The following is a 23791-nucleotide window of genomic DNA, read 5'->3' as shown; positions in this document are numbered from 1 at the left end:
GTTTATTATATTATTTTCTTCCAGGTGTTTTACCCATCTATTCTTGATCATTTTCTCACAAATTTTGGCTACAGAGCTTGTTAGTGAGACTGATCTATAGTTAGTTGGTTCTTCCTTGTTTCCTCCTTTATATATTGGTACAATGTTAGCATTTTTCCAGTCTTTTGGTATTTTTCCTTCTTTAAGTGAGCAACTTATTATGTTATGTATTTTGTCCATTAGTTCTTCTTTGCATTCTTATAGAATCCCATTTGCAAATCCATCCGGGTCATGCGATTTCCTGACATGAATGTTTTATTATTTCATTTTGTGTTATTATTATCTCGCTTATGGAGGGAGATCGCACTTCATTTCCTTTGTCCCAATATTGTGCCTTCTCTCTAGTAAAAACAGACTTGAAGTAATTATTCATAACTTCGGCCATTTCTAGATCTTCTGTGTATTCTATATTTCCTTGGTGTAGTTTCACCATTTCCTGTTTATTTTCAAGTTTGCCATTCACATATCTATAGAATAATTTGAGTTGCTCTTCGCATTTTTCTATAATGGCTTTTTCATAGTTCCTTTTTTCCTCTGTTCATGCTTTTACATATTCATTTCTATAGTTTATATATATTTTGCCATTTTCCTTTTTTTTTTTTTTTTTTTTTTTTTTTTTTTTTTTTTATTTTTTTTTTTTTTTTTTTTTTTTTAATCTTTTTTCCATCTTTTCCAAGCTCTGTCTCCTCTATCTTTTGCCTCACTGCATCTTCTGTTGAACCAGCATTTAATGTATACTCTAACTTCTGTCTTGGTACATGCCTATTCACTCCTTCATTATAATTATCCATCAAGATATCCCATTTCTCTTCCACTTTGAAGTTGGTTAATATCTTCATGTCTTTGTTATGAATATCTTTCCAGATAATCTTATTGGATAGTTTGTGTCTGGGGATGAGGAGGGAGGGTCACAATGTAATGCATCAATAAAGGTAAACCAACTTTAACTTTTGACCTCTGCTGTGGTGCTGTTGTGTCTTGCTGCCTTACCTCTGGCCTGGGCAGTGGGTTAGGGACAGGGATGATTCTTCATCCAAAGAAGTTAAGCTAAAAGGACAACAAATAGTTGTTGTATGTGTGTGACACAGGTGAAAGGTGGGTGCGTGCCTTGGCATGCCACCCCCTTGTAAATGGGAAAGGGTATTTTTGATGTTTGTATTTAAGCATTCGTTTTTCCTATCAGGTTGTGATGGCAGGAATGAAGGATCCTGGTGCAGTGTGGGTATCACCTATAGTTAGTGCCCTAGGACGGGATGGAGAATTACAACTTGAAGTTACAAGAAATCAGATTCTACCCTGGGATCCAGAGAGGGAGAATAATATTGAGCGGATGTGGGCTTATATGACTGTCCAGGTGATGTTCTTAAGACCTGTTTAATTAACCTCTTGAATTTGGTTTATCATATTTGGTGTATCTGCTCAACATCAACATACTTTTCACACTTCATCTCAAACACTTTTAGATTTCTCCTTTCTACCTCTGTTAAATTTCAACTCTGTCTCATAAAGTGATGGTAGGCACAATAATCCCTTCATATGGTCTCTTTGCTTCCCTTACCAGGTATCTATTTCTCATTGTACTTTCCAATCTTCCAAGACATTAACATGCTCCCCTCACTCAAAAGTTTACCTCCAACCCCTACTCGTCCATTTCCTGCTACATGTGACTAGATATTTAAAACAGTCCACTTCCTCCAACCCTTCTCCTTGAAGACTTACCTTCGACTAACTGCCACCCTCTCCCCTTTTACATCTCATCACCTTACTTTTACCCACATTTACATCCTACTTCCTCTTATCACATACCTTCCCAAACCCCATCACTATCTTAGACACTCCTTTGACCTCACCACAACTGCAGTATCATGCACAAGCATCTGGCTCACCTCTCACTTTCTTCCACTCTCTCTTAACATCTTCAATCCCTTGTGCATCACTCTCGCATTCACCTCCCATATCACCATGTCCATGTATACATTGAACAGCCATAGCAACTTGACACAGCCTTGATGCAGCCCCACCTTCACCTCAAACCACTCATTCTCATCATTTCCAATCCTAACGCAGGCTTGACAACATAAAAATTCTTGACTGCCTTTAACGGCTTCCCCAATCCCATATATCTGCAATATTTCCCACAATGCCTTCCTGTCTACACTGTCATAAGCCTTCTCCAAATCAATTAAAACACAAAAAATATCCTTACCTTTTGCCAAAAATTTCTCACAGATCTGCCTTGCTACAAAATTTTGATCCATGCACTCTTTACCTTTTCTTATCCCACACTGCTCCTCACCAATTACTCCCTCTGTTGCTTTCTTAATCCTCTCAATGAAAACCCTCCCATATGCCTTTCCACCTACACTCAATAAATCCCTCTTAAACTGCTACATTCAAAATTGTCCCCCTTTCCTTTGTAAAGCATAACTGAACAAGCACTCCTCCAGTCCTCTGGCACCCTCCCCTTCCATAGACACACATTAAACAACCTCACTAGTCAATCCACTATAATCACACCTCTCTTTATCACTCCACATCCAAACCAGGTGCTTTACCATTTTTCACCATTTTCAAAGCTAAGCAAGTACAACCAGCTGAACATGGCAGAAAATAAAACACCAGCAGCATACTATTCAAACATATTCCACAACCTCCCACCTGTAGTACATCCTCACAAAAGCACATCTCATCCAGATCACAAAACAATCTCCTCAAGATAGACAATCAAATTCAATACTTCACCAAAACCCCCTGATATGAACCCCACAGACAAATCTGTCTACCTACATAGGTACCAGTGGTGGGATTCAGCCAGTTCTTACCGGTTCATAGAAACCTGTTCTTGGAATTTTATGAGCTCTACAAACTGATTATTAAAAACTGGCTTACACAGGCTATAATACAGCCTAAGTGATATATGCATGCTACTGGCCTAGTGAGAGAACCTGTTGTTAAAAAATTTTAATCCCACCACTTGTAGGTACCAATAGCCTTCTTCCCTCTTACAAGGGAGGTTGCCAACCGAGGCATGCACCCACTTCCACCTATCTCACTCCCACATATCAATCATTTCCCTTTTATCTTAGCTTCTTGTGGATGAAGCATCATCCCTGTCCCCTGCCTATTACCTGCAGGAATACTTAACTTAAAATATCTATCTTCGTTGGATATAAAACTGGGGCGTGTCTAAAGCAAAAGTTCCTAGCCTAGGATTTTTTCCTAACCTAGGAATTTTGTTTCAGTATGTTCCAGTTAACATAGTAGTTGATTGTGAGGGAATTTGTTGAAGGCATTCTCTAAACTAGGTACACACAATCCACCCACCCCACTCACTCTTGAAGCACATCATTCACTCTCAAGTAAAAGCATAAAAGGTTTGACAAATGATCTCCCACAGGTGAGGTGGGCTAGATGTTTGACAGAGAATTTATAAAAAAATAAAAAGATGTTTTGGAAGGACACTAAAAGAGGGAGGGGAGGAGAATTTGGTAGAGAGGAGAGGGTAAAGGGTACAGATAGGCATATACTCATAATAGTGAATCTGGAGACAGTAAGTGAAAAATGGTTGGGGTATTCCAAGGAGTTGTTGAATGTAGAGAAGGATAGGGAGGCTTTGACTGTGGCAGGAGGAGATATCAGAAGAAAATAAAGGGAGAGGCTAAAGATAAAGTTATATCAAAAGAGATACAAAGAGGATTGAAAAAGATGAAAGTTGGTAAGGCACCTGTGTTAGATGGTTGTCATATGGAATGTCTTATGAAGGGTGGAGTAGTTATAGTGAAATAACTGGTGAGATTGTTTAATATGTGTCTAAAGGAATTTTACCAGTGGCTTGCAGGAGTGAATGTATAGTTCCACTATACAAGGGAAGTTAAGTATGTACAACTAAATAATTACACATGCAAATGTATCGCTTTCTTATATATTACAATGATGTAAATAATTACATAAATGTAGTGTATACCAACATTGTGCAATTATACCTACAGGACATACTGGACATGATGGATGTGGAATCAGACATGGAAAAGAAGGAAAGACTAAAGGCAAGAGCTATCGAGATTGCCTTGAAGGTACTGCTCTATCCTATATTACATACTATTATTGTTAAAAGGTTTCCAGTAACCTATACCTTTCCTTTATATATTATATTTAGTGGTGACTTGTGTATAGGCACTGTGGAACTACAGCATCCCTTGTTGTCACTATATTATTCATAAGATTCAAAATAGTAATTTTTTCTTTTCTTTATATATTTTGGCGTAACAGATTACTCTGCTACGCATAGGGGGTTAGCGTAACGAGTGCCCTCTTCTCTGCGTTACGTAACGTAAACAACGCGGAAGGGGTAAAGATCCACGGAGTGCTCGTCGCTAACGTTTATTGGCAATAGAAAACACGACTTTCTCATCTTCACACAACAGGTGCTGCCATTGAAACTATGGCAGCAAACAGTAATTGGGAGGAAGAGTAGAAGTAGTAGATGAAAAAACTGTAAAACAATCCAGAGCGACGCTCGTTACTAACAGCTTTTATACAGAATTACAAATAATCTGAACATGAAATACGAGCAGCTTAAGGCTAAATTCGTTATGACATACAAGAAACGATATACCAGATCTAAAACTAAATTCGGCTCAAATACTCACTGAGTAGGCCGCGAAGGGAGCGGGTATACAACTGAAGGCGTTCCAAACCACACAGGCTGGAGGTGTGACATGACATCACACCACAACAACCGGTTCTTACACACCTTCTTAAATCTAATTCTTAAAGTGAACATTGTACAAATAATGAGATGTTATCTTGCAGCACAGCTTGCAGACAACTTACAAGGTAGGATTTTCGAGCAGAAAAGGCCTCTGCTCGAAATATACTTAAAATTAAAGCATAACAAAAAACAAAATTGAAAACCTCTTCCGAGGGGAAACGAGCCTTATGACAAAAAATATGTAAACATGGGGATACACGGACGTATAAAAAAGCCCCGTTACCTCTTGTAACGGCACACTCCCTTCCTAATTTTCTAGGGGGAAAAATTACCAAATCTATTGACCTAGCAACACAAGCTCAGAAATGGGTCTTACATATTCATGGGCTTTGTTGTTTACCACAACTCTTACTTGGACCTTCCTGACTAAATCATCCTTGCTAGGGAATACTTTGTTTACAATACCCAAGGGCCACTGTCCTTGGGGACACTCTTGATTTTTTACCAACACTACATCAAAATGGAGAAAAGTGGGAGGTGAGCCAGCTGTTGTTTGCGGACGACACTGCGCTTGTGGCAGGGTCAGAGGAGGGATTGAGGAAGCTGGTGGCAGAGTTTGGGAGAGTATGTGATAGAAGAAAGCTAAAGATAAATGTGGGTAAAAGTAAGGTGATGAGATGTACAAGGGGTGAAAGTGGCAGTAGACTGGAAGTGAACATTAAGGGAGAGCGACTGGAGAAAGTGGATAGTTTTAGATACTTGGGTGCAAGTGTAGCAGGAAAAGGTGGAGTGAAGGTGGAGGTAGAATGTAGATTGAGAGAAGCGAGTAAATGCCTTGGTGGTTTAAAGAGTGTAATGAGGAATAGACATTTGGGAATGGATGCGAAGAGGAGACTGTATGAAGGAGTGATTGTGCCAACAGCACTGTATGGGGCAGAAACGTGGAACATAAGAGAAGAAGAGAGAAGGAGTTTGAATGTGTTTGAGATGAGGTGTCTGAGAAGTATGGTGGGGGTTACTAGGCTAGATAGAGTGAGAAATGAGGAGGTGAGGAGGAGAACAGGGGTGAAAAAGGATTTGGGAGATAGGGTTGATGAAAGAATATTAGGATGGTTTGGACACATGGAAAGAATGAGTGAAGAAAGACTAGTAAAAGAGGTATGGAAGGCAGATGTGGAGGGAGTGAACATGAGGGGACGTCCTAGGATGAGGTGGATGGATGGGGTGAAGGGGGCTTTGGGGAAGAGGGGAATGTCTGTTGAGGAAGGAAGGGAGAGGACGGAAGACAGAGGTGAGTGAAGAATGGTTGTATATGGATGATGTTGTGACTGCATGAGGAGGAATGGGCGGGGAAGTGGGGGGTGGGGTAGTATGTGTGAGTAAATTTTGACGCAGCCCGAAGGGATTTCTCCCCGTCCTCGCCTTATATGCAAAGGGGGACGGAGAGGGGGGGTCGCCGATTAAATGAAGCGGCCTCGCTGTGGATGTACTGTGTCTTGCGACACTGCTTCTGACCCAGGGCGGTGGGCAGGGTGCAGGGATGACCCGTCATCCAGGAGGTGCTCAGATGAGAGGAAGGGTGGGAGGGGTGTGGAGTGTATTTAGGGATGAAATGGGTGGGAGTGTTTTTGTGCCTTTCCCTTTTTGGCTACCTCCCTTGGAAGGGGGAAAAAGCCTTGGTATATGTATGTACATCATCCACCTTTACATTTGGAGAGGAATTGACCCACTTTCTTCTGGGTTGCAAAGAGGAAAGATACTCTTTCTTCCATCTCTTCCAGAATTCCTCAGCAAGGTGATGCACATGCTTCTATTGAGATTTGTATACTGCCTTAATATCTATCTCTTCAGGAAGAGTTACAGGAATATCAGTTTTTTGAGTGAGAAGGATGGACGGAGACAAAATGAAAGGACTACTAGGGTCCGAGGAAACAGGAACTAAAGGTCTGGAATTCACGATCTTACATACTTCTGCAAAGAAGGTTACTAACACCTCATGTGTTAATGCCTTGGGGTGATGGTTAGTCAGTATCACATTCATGATGTTGCGGACTATCCCCACCATACGCTCCCATGCTCCACCCATGTGAGAAGCATGAGGAGGGTTAAACAACCAAGTGCAACCTTGACTTGACAAGAAATTATTGACATCACCACCTTCATCGGTAATGGCAAGCAAGTTCAGTGCTTTGACAGCACCTACAAAGTTCGTGCCTCTGTCAGAACGCATCAGTTTAACTGGGCCACGAATACAGATGAATCTCTTTAAGGCATTAATGAAGGAAGAAGTACTCAATTCTTCTACAGTCTCTATGTGGATAGCTCTGGAAACAAGACAGGTGAACAGAACACCCCATCTTTTACTTTCGAGGAAGGAACTTCTAGTGCGCCGCGTCTTTATATGCCAGGGGCCAAAGAGGTAAACTCCTACATAGGAAAATGGTGGATTGGGAGTAAGTCTCCCATCTTCTGAACACATACCCTACCTCTTACCCTTTTACAGGTGACGCATTTGGAAATGACCTTAGAAATGGTACGTTTCCCTCCCAAAATCCAGAAACCACCTGTACGGACGGATCCTTCTGTAATCACTCTCCCTTGGTGGTGCACTGTCTCATGGTAGTGACGGATCAACAACAAGCCTAAGTGGGATTCCTTTGGAATAATAATAGGCCTTGCAAGCATACCAAGTACATCACCGCCTTGACTCAACCTGCCTCCTACACGAAGTAGGCCCTTCTGGTCTAAATAAGGAGACAGAGATGCAATGGGACTGGACGGAGGTAAACAAACTTCACCTTGCAATTTAGTCATGGCAGACGAGAAATAATCCTTTTGGTATGTCTGAACAATGAGATCAGCTGCATCTTCTAGTTGATCGGGTGACTTATGTTTGTTGCACATATGCCAACCTGAACAACACTTGTTACCTTGTTTGAAAGAATGGGCTATATGCTTAAGGAGACCTACCGCTCTTACAAGTCTCCTCCAACAGGAGAAATTAGAGAACCTCTGAGCTAATGACGCAATTGCAGGCTCTACATTGCTCTTGTTTGCACTAACAAGGGGTTCAGACTCAACTGTGTAGTCTGATACCTTTACTTCTTTATCTGTCTCAGGGCTTACGAGAGGAAAACTTCCACTGGTGGATACAACATCCTCAAATAAGCTTGAGGGACCTGACAACCAATCACTCTGATTTAGGTCGGTTATTTCAAGACCGCGGGTAGCCAGGTCTGCTGGATTACAATCTGTAGGTACATAATGCCATTGGTTAGGTTCGGTGGACGACCTAATGTGGTCTACTCTGTTACTCACGTAGACATGAAATCTACGCCTCTCATTATGAATATAGCCCAAGACAATCATGCTGTCAGAATAGAAATGCCTTGCGTCTAAGGTTTTGTCTAAACAATCTGAGATAGAGTTACTAAGATTAACTGCCATCACTGCAGCACACAACTCTAACCTGGGAATAGTATGACCATGGTTGGGAGCTACTTTAGCTTGTCCCCTCACAAAGCACACCTGGTAGCTTTTGGTATCACTGAAAACTTTAAGATATGATACAGCTCTTACTGCTACTCTGGAAGCGTCTGAAAAGGTATGAAGCTCTATCCTGTGAGCTTGAGACAAAGAAATACTAGCAAACTGATGATTGATGCTTATGTCCTTGAGGTTCCTTAAGGACGTTAGCCATCTGGACTATTTGGTATGGATCTTAGCTGGTATGGGTTCATCCCAACCACACTTTAGATTGGTTATCTCTCTTAGGAGTAGTTTTCCCACTATTATTACTGGAGCTAAGAATCCCATGGGGTCAAACAGACTATTTACAACAGACAGTATCCCTCTTTTTGTCGAAGGCTTGTCTGAATCCATGAACTTATAGACGAAAACGTCTCTTTGGATGTCCCATAAGAGGCCCAGGCTAGACTGCATAGGCATAGAGTCAGAAGTTAGGTTCAGCTCCTGAAGGTTATCAGCCAGCTCACTGGTGGCAAACTTTTCCAGCACTTCCTTACTGTTGGAAGTGATCTTGTGCAAGCGCAGGCGTCCTCCTTCTTGGAGTGCTGACTTAGAGTCTTGGATTAACTTGTAAGCAGTCTCCGCATCTGGCAGAGATGCTAACCCATCATCCACGTAGAAATTGTTCTCTATGAAATAGCGAACTTCAGGAGAGGTATTTTCTACAGACTTACGCAAGCCATAGGTGGCAATGGCGGGAGATGGCGTGTTCCCAAAAACGTGAACAGTCATCCTATACTCAATCAACCTTTTATCAGGGTCATTATCCTTGTACCAGAAGAATCTGAGGTAATCTCTTTGCTCAGTCTTCACTTTGAAATTGTAGAACATCTGTTCTACATCAGCTGCCACTGCTACAGCTTCCTGACGGAAACGTAGAAGAATCCCGAGAATACTGTTTGTCATATCAGGACCTGACATCAGCATATCATTTAGGGAGAACTCTCTGGATTTGGCAGAAGATTCGAACACAACTCTGATCTTGTCAGGCTTCTTAGGGTGGTACACCCCAAACAAGGGAAGATACCAGCACTTCTGATCAGACTTCAATGGTGGTGCAACCTCAGCATGCCCACGGTCTAACATCTTTTGCATGAAGGCCATCATATGCTGACGTTTTTCAGGCTTTGTGCTGAGGCTATGATGGAGAGACAGTGTGCGGTGCCACACAAAGTCTCTATTATTACTGGTGGCTACAACATTAGGACGGAAAGGCAGTGGCGCGACCCAATGACCACTTTGGTCCTTGCGGAACTCTGAGTTCATAACATCTAAGAACTTCCTGTCTTCAATCGACAGGGCAGCCTTGTCATCATCTTTGGTTACCTTGAACAAATCATCCTTTACTTCAGAAACATGAATCTGGTTACCACATGGTGCGACTATAGAGGGACGTCTATCATGTACAAAGGATGTTTTGAAACTGCTAATGACAGAAGGCCTACAAGTGCCATCGAGACACACTTCCCCAATGATCGCCCAACCCAGACTGGTCTGTTGAGCTAGAGGGGCATTGACAGGTCCAATTCTCTGGTCAAAAATGTAATGAGCTGAAGGCACATCTCGACCAATGATGAGTAGAATCTCAGCTTCAGGGACCAGAGGTGGAATACATTCGGCCAGGTCGGACAGATGGGGATAACCACGAGCTATGGCGGGGGTGGGTATCTCTTCTCTTACATTGGGAATGCTGTCGCATTCCACTAACTGAGGGATATGTACCTCTTGTGAGTTATGCCAAGACACGATGGTGTAATTTTTGGTGGTGCGCCCAGAAGCGCCCGTTACACCTGCACAGGTAGCTAGACGATATGAAACCCGTTTGCTCAGCTTGTCAAACAAATCGAAAAACTCAGGCCTTGCTAAAGAGCAATTGCACTGATCGTCTAGGATGGCATAACACCACACTCCGAGCTCTGGCTTACTTTCAGGATAGACCTTTACCAAGAAGGTCTTGGCGCAGGACTTACTCATGGAGGTGGGGTTACTGCATATCAAGGTACATTTGGAATTGACCGCGGCATCCTCCCCTCCCTGAGTCTTTACTATGGGGGTAAGAACATTTGGAAGCGGCACTTGATTGACTACAGGGGAGCGAGGTGTTTTATCTTGAGCAACCTCCCTTCCATGCTGTGTAACCGCTTGAGTCAAACTCCTCTTCGACCTGGGTTCATCGTGATGCAAGGCGGTCACATGAGTATGGGCCTTACAGAGTTTGCAGAAGGTTCTCTCTTTGCAGCTGGAAGGAGGATGGTTACCTTTGCAACATCTGTTGCACACTCCTTTATCGTTTAAGAAAACCTTCCTCTCGCTCACAGACATGGTGCGAAAAGCCCTGCAGAAATCCAAATGGTGTACGTAGGCATCATGGTAGACGCAAAAATCTCCCTTTTCTGCCTTTCTTTGCTCGGTAGGACTAGCGGCGCCAACAGACCTGTCAGCGCCCGTGGTCGACTTACTGCCACTGGACAACATGGTGTCAGTCTTCTTCACACGCACTTGAGGAAACTTAGAGGGAGGTGGCTTCTCTGGTTTCACAAAACCATCGGCTCCAAGGCTTTGATAAGAGAAACATGGATCATTCTCGACCCTTGCCATCTCCTTCACAAACTCAATGAAGAAGGAGAAAGGTGGGTACGGCACACCGTGAGCAGTCTTGTAGTTCATGGCTCTGCCAGTCCACGCTTTCTGTATACAGGGTGGAAGTTTTGCGACAATGGGATTGATGCCTGACGAGGCGTCATAATATGCAAACAGTGTACTGTATACAGGGTTAGCCTTCAAGGCTTCTATCTGGTACAGAATGTCACACAGGTCGTATAACCTTAAGGTGTCTCTAGGTGAAATCCTAGAGAAGTTGGCGAGCTTCTTTTTAATTGAAGTCTCAATGATCGAAGGGGCAGCAAACCTGTCATCCAAGCGCTCCCAAATTCTACTGCACGCCAGGTTTGGATTCTTGGCATTTGAGTTTCTGGTTGTACGGGCCCATTCTTTAGACTCAGGACCTAGGTACTTAACTAACAGGTCTATTTCCTCCTTACATGAGGTGCCTAACTCTTGCACGACTTCCTTGAAACTCTCTTTCCAAACAGCATAGTCTTCCGCAGTATCATCAAACGTAGACAGCCTGCTAAGAAGTAAATCCTTCCGCAAGAAGAACTTGCTCAAATCGGCAGAATTGGAGGTTGTCCCCAATCTAGGAGATGCACTCCGAGGAGGTTTTACTACAGGTGGCGACGCATAAGAAACATGGTTAGCAACAGGTTGCTGCGCAGGTTGCACAGACCTCACCTTTACTTTTTCGATACGAGGTTCAAAACTGAATGGAACATTGTTAGCAGGCTGTGAATTAACTCTGAAATCAGAACAGGGCTTGAAGACAGGGCTTTCAGGGTTCAAGCCTACCGGATCCTTCCGACTAGCGGAAACATCAACTATACCACCCTGTTGTTCCACATATAGATGGGTGCGGGTAGCAACTGTATCTTTTAATTGGTCCCAGTCACTGCACGTTTCCCAATCATCGTCGGCTCCTAAGTGCCTAAGTTCGGCTTCAGCTTCTTCCAACTCCTTTTGCTGTGTCATAACTTTGAACTTGGCCTGCAATTCAGCCTCTTCTCTTGACCTTTGAGCTTCCTTGTCAGCCTTCTCTTTCATAAGCTGACCCTCCTGTTCGGCAAACTTGACTCTGATACGAGCGGTCTCCACCTTGGCTCGTTGCTTCCTTGCAACACTAACACTGGTGCTACTGGAACGACCTGACCTAACTGACCTTCTTGAACTGCCCTTCATGGAAGGGGGCATACAAAACTCAGAGTGGTCGACGAGGGATAAAGGAACTTGACTGGACTTCGGGTCATCTTGTAAAAACGGTTCAGTGCGGTGTTCCTCTTCCGTGACTTCAACTGAGGAAGAGGAAGCATAATTACTGATTACCTGACGATAAGATGCCTGAAAATCCCTGTCTTCGTGCTTCACTGATTCAGCACGAGCCAGACTTTCTGAAGTACGTTCACGCATTAAGAATTCCAGATACCTTTTTACAGTATCCTGGTACACAGCGTGGGCCTTATACAACCAAGGACTATGATTCGGTTCTTCCAATAAGGCTTGTACTCCTTCTCTACTCGCCTTTACCCTCTCTTCATGCTGATCAGACGCTCTCTGAAAAACCTCTTGCCCTTCAGCCGTGAGGGCTCTGACCCTACCAGAGACGGGTCCTTCATCTATACTGTGGTTGGAAGACATATTGCCAAGCGAGAGAAACAGTGAGAGGCAAGACAGTAATATGATAAAGAAGACAAGGAAAAACTCGAACTTAATCGAAAACCACGGAGTACGTTACCACACTCCTAACTATACGACTATTGAGGTAGACAACAACAGATTAAACCCTACATTTGGTTCAATCTAAAAATGCACATTAGTCGCATGCTCATATTAACATATGACAGGATTTTAGGCAAGGTAGCTTGCCTTCAAAGGAAAAACACATGCTTAACTGCGACGAGGTTTGTTATGTAAACACGGTTGGGACTTGGCAACCATACGTTGTTGCCACATCACACTCGCGCGCCGATACGATCACTAAGACGACACAAGATCACTACACTTTAGCGCCACTACACTTAACTTGGCGCCACTACACTTAACTTGCGCCACTACACTTAACCTTGCGCCACTACACTTAAGTATACACACGCAACTTATGCCAGGAATGTGGCACATCAAGTTCATGTGGTGACGACGAGGGGAATCTAGACGTGGCAACGGCGTGCAGGGCGTGGTCTGGCCAAATCCTCAAGATGGACTTGGCATACTGCATGGCTACCTAATAACTCCTTCGCAGCGGCTCTTTTCATTCACCTCTTCACGAAAGCGATTTTCTTGGCAGGGAGCGCCAATGGACATCATTTTTTCATTTTGGCGTAACAGATTACTCTGCTACGCATAGGGGGTTAGCGTAACGAGTGCCCTCTTCTCTGCGTTACGTAACGTAAACAACGCGGAAGGGATAAAGATCCACGGAGTGCTCGTGGCTAACGTTTATTGGCAATAGAAAACACGACTTTCTCATCTTCACACAACAGGTGCTGCCATTGAAACTATGGCAGCAAACAGTAATTGGGAGGAAGAGTAGAAGTAGTAGATGAAAAAACTGTAAAACAATCCAGAGCGACGCTCGTTACTAACAGCTTTTATACAGAATTACAAATAATCTGAACATGAAATACGAGCAGCTTAAGGCTAAATTCGTTATGACATACAAGAAACGATATACCAGATCTAAAATTAAATTCGGCTCAAATACTCACTGAGTAGGCCGCGAAGGGAGCGGGTATACAACTGAAGGCGTTCCAAACCACACTGGCTGGAGGTGTGACATGACATCACACCACAACAACCGGTTCTTACACACCTTCTTAAATCTAATTCTTAAAGTGAACATTGTACAAATAATGAGAAGTTATCTTGCAGCACAGCTTGCAGACAACTTATAAGGTAGGATTTTCGAGCAGAAAAGGCCTCTGCTCGAAATATACTTAAAATTAAAGCATAACAAAAAACAAAATTGAAAACCTCTTCCGAGGGGAAACGAGCCTTACGACAAAAAATATGTAAACATGGGGATACACGGACGTATAAAAAAGCCCCGTTACCTCTTGTAACGGCACATATATGTACATAATCCTTAAATTATAGCCATCCTTTAATTCATGAAAAAATTACAAAAACCCTTGTATAGAACTGTGCACATGACAGTTTCAGCAATATGGTGAAACCAATAGGTAATTTTTTTCACACACACATGTATATATATATATATATATATATATATATATATATATATATATATGTATATATATATTAGTGACGGAACAATACAAAATTTTATAACGATTCCGATAAGAGTCCTGATACCTCATTAAAATTCTGATTCCAATACCTACAATAAATTCATGATTATTGTCAGACTCTGAAGCTGGTTTAAGAAACAATTACTTTTTGGACAAAGTACTTTTATTAATTATGTATTCATAAGGAACATAAATGGTTTTGTTATAGCAAAAAAGAACAAAAAATCTTATAAAATGAAATGAAAAGGGTAAAATATTAGAACAAACAATTAAGTAAATTCCTTGAAGATACTTATACATATTCAAGCCCTAATATTCTTAAATTGTAATGTAAGAATATTAGCATCTCACCAGTTTCACCTTTCATTCGATTTCTTTTTGGCTAGGAAATAGTCCCTCCAACACTAAATAATCTTTCACTCTCAACAGAAGAGGGAGGTGCAGATAAATATTTCCTGGCAAAAAGTGCCATGATTGGAAATTAACTTTTATTGAATCCCCACCACTACAAAGGATTCTCATAATTTTCTATGTTCTTCAAAGAAATATATTTGGACTTTTCATGTTCTATTAAAATTATTTTGTTCCTAGTGTCGCTACTTGCATTATCATGTCCTTTGTAAGGCGTTAGCTTTTTTTTTTTTTTTTTTCCTGTTTCTTTAATTTAGAGAAGCATTTTTCAAAGATGAAGGTAAAGTCACTTTCATCATCACTTTTCTCTTCAGACACATCAGATGAGTCTACACCTTGTGGTATTTCAGGAGAGGTGTCAAAATTTCCTTCAGTTATAGTACAGATATCTAGACTTTCTTTGGTGAACCAAACTGCAATAGCCTCTTCATTAGGCATTCCTTGGTAGTTACTTTCTAAGAAAGTGGTCTTGAATCTTGGATCAAAATATGTTGCCAGTATTAAGTTCTTGTCCATTAGGTAACTGCAAAATCTAGCATTGAAAGAGGCTTTCCATGCTGTCAGTGTTGAACACAGCCCATCAAACTCCCTTTTCTTCTCCCATGTCAAAAAAGTGAGAAATGACTATAATCTGTGGTATGATAAGAGAGACAGTTGCTTCTTTATTACTTCATAAATTTGTACAATCAACAAACTGCTTAAGTACTTTTAGCATCCTCTCTAAAATCTTCCATTGGTTGGATTCGAAGCAGTGTTGTTTTGCATGATCACTGTAATATTTTTTTTATAAGAGCACTTTTTTGTTCAAATACTCTGGACATCATGTAATAATGACTGTTCGATCTTGTATGGATATCCAGAATAGATCTATGATCTGGTAAATTAAATCTCTTCTGGTATTTGTCGTACTTTGCAAAAGCTGCTGGTGAGTGATTGAAATGCCCAACTATTTGTTTTCAAATAGATAGAATATCCTTCACATACTTTTGTGTAAATATGGCATCATTAATGGATAACTGCAAGGCATGTAGAAAACAAGGTAATGACTCATAATCAGCTTTTACAGCTGCTGCTGCTATATTAGCTGCATTATCTCTTATGAGGAGATGAATTTTATTATGAGAAATATTAAATTGTTGTACTGTCTGATACATTCACTTATATTTCCTGCAGTATGTGATACTTCTAATGGACAAATTCTTAGAATTGCTCTTGTTTGTTCAAAATTATTGGTGATCTAGTAAGATGTTACACTTAAAAATGAAACATTTGCTGAACTAGCAGTCCAGCCATCACTAGTTAGTGATAAATAAGTAGTAGTGTTGATTTCCTCCTGTATCTTATTTCTAACCTTCACATACCTGTATGTATCTTGTACAATATTTTCTTTAATATACTTTTGAGAGGGAATTTGGTAATTTGGGCTTATATGGTTCAACAGTCTTGGGAAGCCAAGGTCTTCTACAGCAGAAAAAGGTTGTAGGTCAATTGGAATCATTTTTTCCAATGTATTTATAAATTATCTGGGCTCTGCTATCATATATATTGCAAATTTTATGTTGCTCAGAAGGGCTGACAATTTTTGTCCATTTAATCATAGCTGAACTGTTGATATTCAGTGTTCTTTTTGTTTCTTCTTTCCTTTTGTCTTCTTTTTTCTTTTCTTCTTGGAATTCTGTGCCATGCTTTATACTTAAGTGTTTCAACATTTTTAATGTAGGAAAGGAGCCAACTCTTGTCCCTCTAGCTATTTGCATATCACACAGTTGAATAGGCACATACCAAGACAGAAGCTAGAGAGTGTACATTAAATGCTGGTTCAACAGAAGATATATAAAAACTATAGAAATGAGTATGTAAAAGGCAAAGAGAGGAAAAAAGGAACTATGAAAAAGACATTATAGAAAAATGCAAAAAGCAGCCCAAACTATTCTATAGATATGTGAAAAGTAAACTTAGAAATAAACAGAAAATGGTGAAACTACGCCAAGGAAATATAGAATACACAGAAGATCTAGAAATGGTCGAAGTCATGAATAATCACTTCGTCTCTTTTCAATAGAGAGAAGACACAATATTGGGACGAAGGAAATGAAGTGCAATCTCCCTACATGAGCGAGATAATAACACATACATACATATACCAAGGCTTTTTCCCCCTTCCAAGGGAGGTAGCCAAAAAGGGAAAGGCATAAAAACACTCCCACCCATTTCATCCCTAAATACACTCCACACCCCTCCCACCCTCCCTCTCATCTGAGCACCTCCTGGATGACGGGTCATCCCTGCACCCTGCCCACCGCCCTGGGTCAGAAGCAGTGTCGCAAGACACAGTACATCCACAGCAAGGCCGCTTCATTTAATCGGCGACCCCCCCCTCTCCGTCCCCCCTTGCATATAAGGAGAGGACGGGGAGAAATCCCTTCGGGCTGCGTCAAAATTTACTCACACATACTACCCCACCCCCCCCGCCCATTCCTCCTCCTGCAATCACAACATCATCCATATACAACCATTCTCCACTCACCTCTGTCTTCCGTCCTCTCCCTTCCTTCCTCAACAGACATTCCCCTCTTCCCCAAAGCCCCCTTCACCCCATCCATCCACCTCATCCTAGGACGTCCCCTCATGTTCACTCCCTCCACATCTGCCTTCCATACCTCTTTTACTAGTCTTTCTTCACTCATTCTTTCCATGTGTCCAAACCATCCTAATATTCTTTCATCAACCCTATCTCCCAAATCCTTTTTCACCCCTGTTCTCCTTCTCACCTCCTCATTTCTCACTCTATCCAGCCTAGTAACCCCCGCCATACTTCTCAGACACCTCATCTCAAACACATTCAAACTCCTTCTCTCTTCTTCTCTTATGTTCCACGTTTCTGCCCCATACAGTGCTGTTGGCACAATCACTCCTTCATACAGTCTCCTCTTCGCATCCATTCCCAAATGTCTATTCCTCATTACACTCTTTAATCCACCAAGGCATTTACTCGCTTCTCTCAATCTACATTCTACCTCCACCTTTTCCTGCTACACTTGCACCCAAGTATCTAAAACTATCCACTTTCTCCAGTCGCTCTCCCTTAATGTTCACTTCCAGTCTACTGCCACTTTCACCCCTTGTACATCTCATCACCTTACTTTTACCCACATTTATCTTTAGCTTTCTTCTATCACATACTCTCCCAAACTCTGCCACCAGCTTCCTCAATCCCTCCTCTGACCCTGCCACAAGCGCAGTGTCGTCCGCAAACAACAGCTGGCTCACCTCCCACTTTTCTCCATTTTCTTTAACCATCTCCAATCCCTGACCCACTATCCTAGCATTCACCTCTCGCACCACCCCATCCATGTATAAGTTGAACAGCCAGGGCGACATAACGCATCCTTGATGAAGTCCCACCTTTACTTCAAACCACTCACTCTCTCCATTTCTAATCCTGACACAAGCTCTACTACTCTCATAAAAACTCTTGACAGCTCCCAAAAGCTTTCCTCCTATCTCATAAATCTGCATAACCTCCCATAGTGCCTTTCTGTCTACCCTATCATAAGCCTTTTCCAGATCCATAAAAGCCCAAAAAACATCCTTCCCCTTTCCTATAGCTTTCTCACATATCTGTCTTACCACAAAGATCTGATCTACACAACCTCTACCTGTCCTAAATCCACACTGTTCCTCACCAATTACTCCTTCTGTTCCTCTCCTAATCCTCTCAATTAAGATCCTCCCATAAGCCTTCCCTACTACACTTAACAGGCTAATCCCTCTGAAACTACTACATTCACATTTGTCCCCTTTTCCCTTGTAAAGAGGAACTATACAGGCACTTCTCCAGTCCTCCGGTACTCTACCCTCTCTCCAGCAAACATTAAATAACCTCACCAACCAGTCCACCATCACTGAACCTCCCTTTTTCAGACATTCTGTATGGCATCCATCCATACCAGGTGCCTTACCTGCTTTCATCATCTTAACAACTGCCTTCACCTCATCCTTCCTTATTTCTCCTCCATTCTCCTCACTCATCACTCTCATTTTCTTCGCATTTCCCACTGCAGCTATCTTTCCTTCCCTATCCTCCTTCACAATTAGCAACTCCCTAAAATATTCTGCCCATCTTCCCCTTACTGCCATCTCTTCCATTATCATCTCTCCATCTGTACCTTTTACCTTTTCTTCCCTACTTGATTCGCCTCCTCTTCCTCTCTTAATTTCTTTCCAAAACATCTTTTTATTACTTTCAAAATTTTCTGTCATACTCCTACCCCATTTCACATCTGCTCTCCTCTTTGCCTCCTTTACCTTTTGCTTTACTTCTCTTTTCTTTTTTTTGTACGTCTCATATGACTCCCCCGTCCTCTTTTGTAACCAATCTGTGAATGCTCGCTTCTTCTCTTCTACAACCTTCTTTGTTTCCTCATCCCACCATTCACTACCCTTTCTTCTATTTCCCCCTGTCCTTCTTGTTCCACACACCATCCTTGCACACTTTAAGACTCCCTCCTTGAACCATCCCCATTCCTCCTCCACACCCATCTCTGCTCCATCCTTTACTCCCTCCCACTCCTCCTTCAGCTTCTTTTCGTACTCCTTCTCCTTTTCCTTTTCATTCAAGGAGTTCACTCTAAGAACCTCCCTACCTTTTGTCCCTTTCCTCTTTCTCCATCTATCCTCCACTCTCAGCTTACCTTCCACCAAAAAATGATCTGATATTCCCCCACCCTCTCCCATTAGCACATGTACATCCTTAACTCTTCCTATCATAATCCTATTTACCACTACATAATCCTTTAGCGCTCTATTTACCACCCTTCCCTCCACCACCCTCTCCCATGTGTACTTATGCTTGACTTTCTTCCGAAACACTGTATTTGCTATCATCAACTCTCTTTCTAGACACATTTCCACCATCAACTCTCCACTACGATTCTTTCCTGGAACTCCACACTTCCCAACCACTCCATCGATTGGACCATTTCCCACCCTAGCATTAAGGTCTCCCAGTACTATTACATTGACATTTCTTCCTAAACCCTCTATGCATAATAACACAAAAAGAAATAATGGAACATTCATCAAACCTTGATGTCAGGAAATCATATGGCCCAGACGGAATTGCAAAATGGATTCTAAAAGAATGCAACTAAGAACTAATGGACAAAATACATAACATAATAAGTTGCTCACTTAAAGAAGGAAAATACCAAAAGACTGGAAAAATGCTAACATTGTACCAATATATAAAGGAGGAAACAAGGAAGAACCAACTAACTATAGACCAGTCTCACTAACAAGCACTGTAGCCAGAATTTGTGAAAAAATGATCAAGAATAGATAGGTAATACACCAGGAAGAAAATAATATAATAAACCCAAGACAATTTGGGTTCAGACAAGGAAGATCATGCCCCACAAACTTAATATGTTTTAACTCAAGACTAATAGATATAGTGCAAGAAAGGGATGGATGGGCTGATTGTGCTTTCTTGGACTTATGAAAAGTTTTTGACAAGGTACCACACACAAAAAAAAAAAAAAAAAAAAAAAAATAGAACATAAAGGAGGGATACAAGGAAATCTACTAAAATGGATGGAGGACTTCCTGATTAGTAGAAAGATGAGAGTAGTACTCAGAGAATCATATTCAGGTTGGAAGGAGGTGATTTGTGGAGTTCCGCAAAGATCTATATTAGCTCCAATAATGTTTGCTATTTATATGAATGACATGGATGATGATGTGCAATGTTACAGGAGCTTCTTTGCAGACAATGCTAAATTGTTAAGGAAAGTAAAAACTGAAACGGATTGCAAATCACTACAGGAAGACCTGAATAAGGTTTGGAAGTGGAGTCAGAAATGGGAAGTGGACTTCAATATTAAGAAGTGTAGCATAATGGAGTTTGGAAAAAGTAAAAATAGAATATCAGGACAATATAAAATTGGAACTAAGGAGGTAAAGAAAGTGGGATCTGAAAAAGATTTGGGAGTAATTATCTCAAACAACTTGTCCTATGATAAACAAATAAACAAAATTGTTGGAGAATCCTATAACTTGCTAAGATCAATAAAAGTGGCATTTACATATTTGGATGAAGAAATGATTAAAAAAATATTAGTCACACTGATAAGGCCTAGACTAGAATATGCAGCGACATTGTGGTCACCCAGTACCAAAAAGAATATAAAGAAAATAGAAAGAATCCAGAGAGCAATCATAAAAATGGCTCCTGCACTTTCAAACTTGTTATATGAAGAGAGACTGGCTAAATTAAAGTTACTGATTCTGGAGCAAATAAGAGAGAGATGCGACCTACTGACCATCTATAGAATCATGAAGGGCACAGAAATACGCAATAGAGAGGACTTGTTAAACTGGGACAAGAGAAACAAAATAGGACATGGAAAGAAACTCAAAAAACATATTTATAGAAGAGATCTGAAGAAGAACAGTTTTCCACATAGAGTGGTGGACACTTGGAACAAACTGAATGAAAAAATAGTGTGTGCAAAAACTATTCATGAATTTAAGAGCACTGCGAGATACAAAGGTGGAACATCACAAGCATAGCTCCCTTTCCCGTAAAATTCAACTAGGTAAATACATCCTGACTTACTTTGGTCATTATCAGAAATCTTGAAAAATTTCCAAACTACACTTTTCAGTTTGACATTAGATTCACTTGCCATAATGGGGCTCTGAAAATAAAATTCAAATCTTTTAAGCTGTATTTACCTAGTGGTATACACATATATATGTGTACATATATATATATATATATATATGTATATACATATGTATATATACATATATATATATATATATATATATATATATATAATAGGTGAAAGATAATACAATTCTAGGCATGATATTTTCATATAAGCCTAACATGTGCATTTAGATATGATAGAAAAAAGCACGGATGTAGACTACTTCCATACATATATATGTGTGAGGGTTTATACATCTTGTACGTGTTTGCATGTATGTATAGTATGTACAACACCCCAGAAAAGCTTTGCCATACCCTCCAAAAGTTTTCATTCACCAAAATCCTATGTATTTACTCAATATACTTTTTGGCACATTTCACACATGGGCCTAAGAATGCATGTATGAACATAGATATTATACAGAATAGGCCTATTTACCTAGTTGTATTTTGCGGGAAGGGCAGCTATGCTCATGGTGTCCCGTCTTTGTATCTCGCATCTATTAATGTGTTTTTCAAATCCATACATGTATGTATCTACCTAGTTGTACCTAGTTGTATTTTACGGGACGAGAGCTACGCTCGTAGTGACCCATTTTCGTATCTCTCTGCATCCACTTTATTCTTAAAATCTTGTATAGTTTTGGCACTCACTGTTTCTCCATTTAGTTTGTTCCAGACATCAATCACTCTATGTGGGAAGCTATTCTTTTTCAAATCTCTTCTGTAACTGTCCTTCTTTAGTTTCTTTTTGTGTCCTCTTGTTTCTCTTCTGTCCCATTTTAGTAAGTCATCTCTATCAAAAATTTCCATCCCTTTCATAATTCTGTAAATGGTCAACAAATCACCTCTTTCTCTTCTCTGTTCCAGTGTTGATAGATGTAATTTCTCCAATCTTTGTTCGTATGTCAAATTTGATAGTGTAGGTGCCATTTTTGTCACTGCTCTTTGAATTCTTTCTAATTTTCTTATTTTTTTTTTTTTTTTTTTTTTTTTTTTTGTGAGGTGCCCATAGTGTTGCAGCATACTCTAGTTTAGGTCTTATTAGTGCAACCACTATTTTCTTTACTATTTCTTCATCCATGTAGTCAAAGGCCACTTTCATTGATCTTAATAAGTTCAATGAAAGTGTGTGTGTAAGCAGTGAAAGTAGAACTAAAATCAAGGAACTACAGTATTCTAAATATCTAGCAATACAGACAAACCTGCCTTCAATTATTCACTAAAATGTCATAGGCTCAAAATTATAATCTTATGATTATGAACAAGAACATTACTTTTCTAATTATGAACAGAAGCAATATTTTTCTAAATAAAACAGATTGGCTGAAATATGTATCCTGTATTTGCATTAGTGATTGGTTTCTGGTATTGTAAAATGTAATAAGCGCTAAAGCTTACCTGTTAGCAACAGCAGCGGTGCCAGGAATTTTTAGTTGGGGAGGCTAAGAGGGGGCTGAGCAAATTTTTGGGGTGGCTTATGGTACTATAATTTCCACGTTAGCAGCAATGTGAAAGGCGTAGTCCAAGGTCCACCATGGGGTCAAAGGGGCCGGCCTAGGGTCCTTGGTGGGGTCCAGGGGCACCGCCCTGATGGGAGCTCTGCTAGGATTTTTTGTTGGGGGTTGAGGAGGGACTCAACATGTTGATGAGGGGGGGGGTCTCAGAAAATGAACTCAGATGATGACCATTCATGAACATCTGAACATGGGAGGCATACCATGCTGTTTTGATCCCAATAAAAAAGTTGATTTTTTAACCTCACTTATCTATTGTTCGAGTGAGATATATCGAGTTTCCAAACCCACTGCTGGAGGTCTATTATTATCACTTCACCGAGCTGCTATTCCACTTAGGTTGCACAAAATTACACGGTACTTTGGGCAGGATTGTAATCAAAACCCCCTCTACATGCTCTGTATGCTGTGACTAGGGTTTCTTGAGCTGGATTAAATGTCTATGAATGGGGTATTATTGTCTGTCAATCATCAAATTGTGTAATTGGGTAAGGAAGGAAATCAAGTGTACATTTTTACCGTGACCAATTCATCATGCAGTACATACATACATACATATACCAAAGGTTTTTTCCCCCTTACATGGGGGGTAGCCAAAAAGAAAAAGGCATAGAAATCACTCACACCCATTTCATTTCCCATGTACAGTGGTACCTCTACTTACGAAATTAATTCATTCTGGAAATCGTTTCGTAACATGAAAATTTCGTAAGTAGAAACACTTTTTACCCTATAAATGCCCAAATCGGTTCCAAGCCCCTTAAAAATCGAACATAAATATTTTATAAATTACAAAAAAACATCAAAACCTGTAACAAATACATGTTAGAATTAAATTACTGCACAATAAACATAAAAATGAGAGTTGTACATAATGTAAAGAATAATTTTTTTTTTCTCTCTCTCTCTCTTGTTTTAACTGCTATCGTTGTCACCTTTCGCCTTCTTCGGTTCAGGTTCACTCTCAGCAGTGGTTTTTGCCTGACGTTTTGTAAAGAACCAATCCAAG

General features: G+C 40.8%; 1 protein-coding gene across 1 annotated transcript in view; it reads left to right on the top strand.

The window, feature by feature from the left end:
- The window catches only part of LOC143027647 (inter-alpha-trypsin inhibitor heavy chain H4-like), a 191203-nt gene that overhangs the window by 142732 nt on the left and 24680 nt on the right, over nt 1-23791 (top strand). Inside the window, exons 14-15 of the mRNA XM_076189048.1 lie at nt 1223-1393; nt 4029-4112. Of these exons, the coding sequence (XP_076045163.1) occupies nt 1223-1393; nt 4029-4112 (255 nt within the window). The remainder of the gene's footprint in view (nt 1-1222; nt 1394-4028; nt 4113-23791) is intronic.

This window comes from Oratosquilla oratoria, chromosome 1, assembly GCF_046742065.1.
Source record: "Oratosquilla oratoria isolate Oo_2021 chromosome 1, ASM4674206v1, whole genome shotgun sequence".
Taxonomy (NCBI): Eukaryota; Metazoa; Arthropoda; class Malacostraca; order Stomatopoda; family Squillidae; genus Oratosquilla; species Oratosquilla oratoria.
Note: the sequence above shows the minus strand (reverse complement) of the source record. Positions and strands in the feature narration are given on the sequence as shown.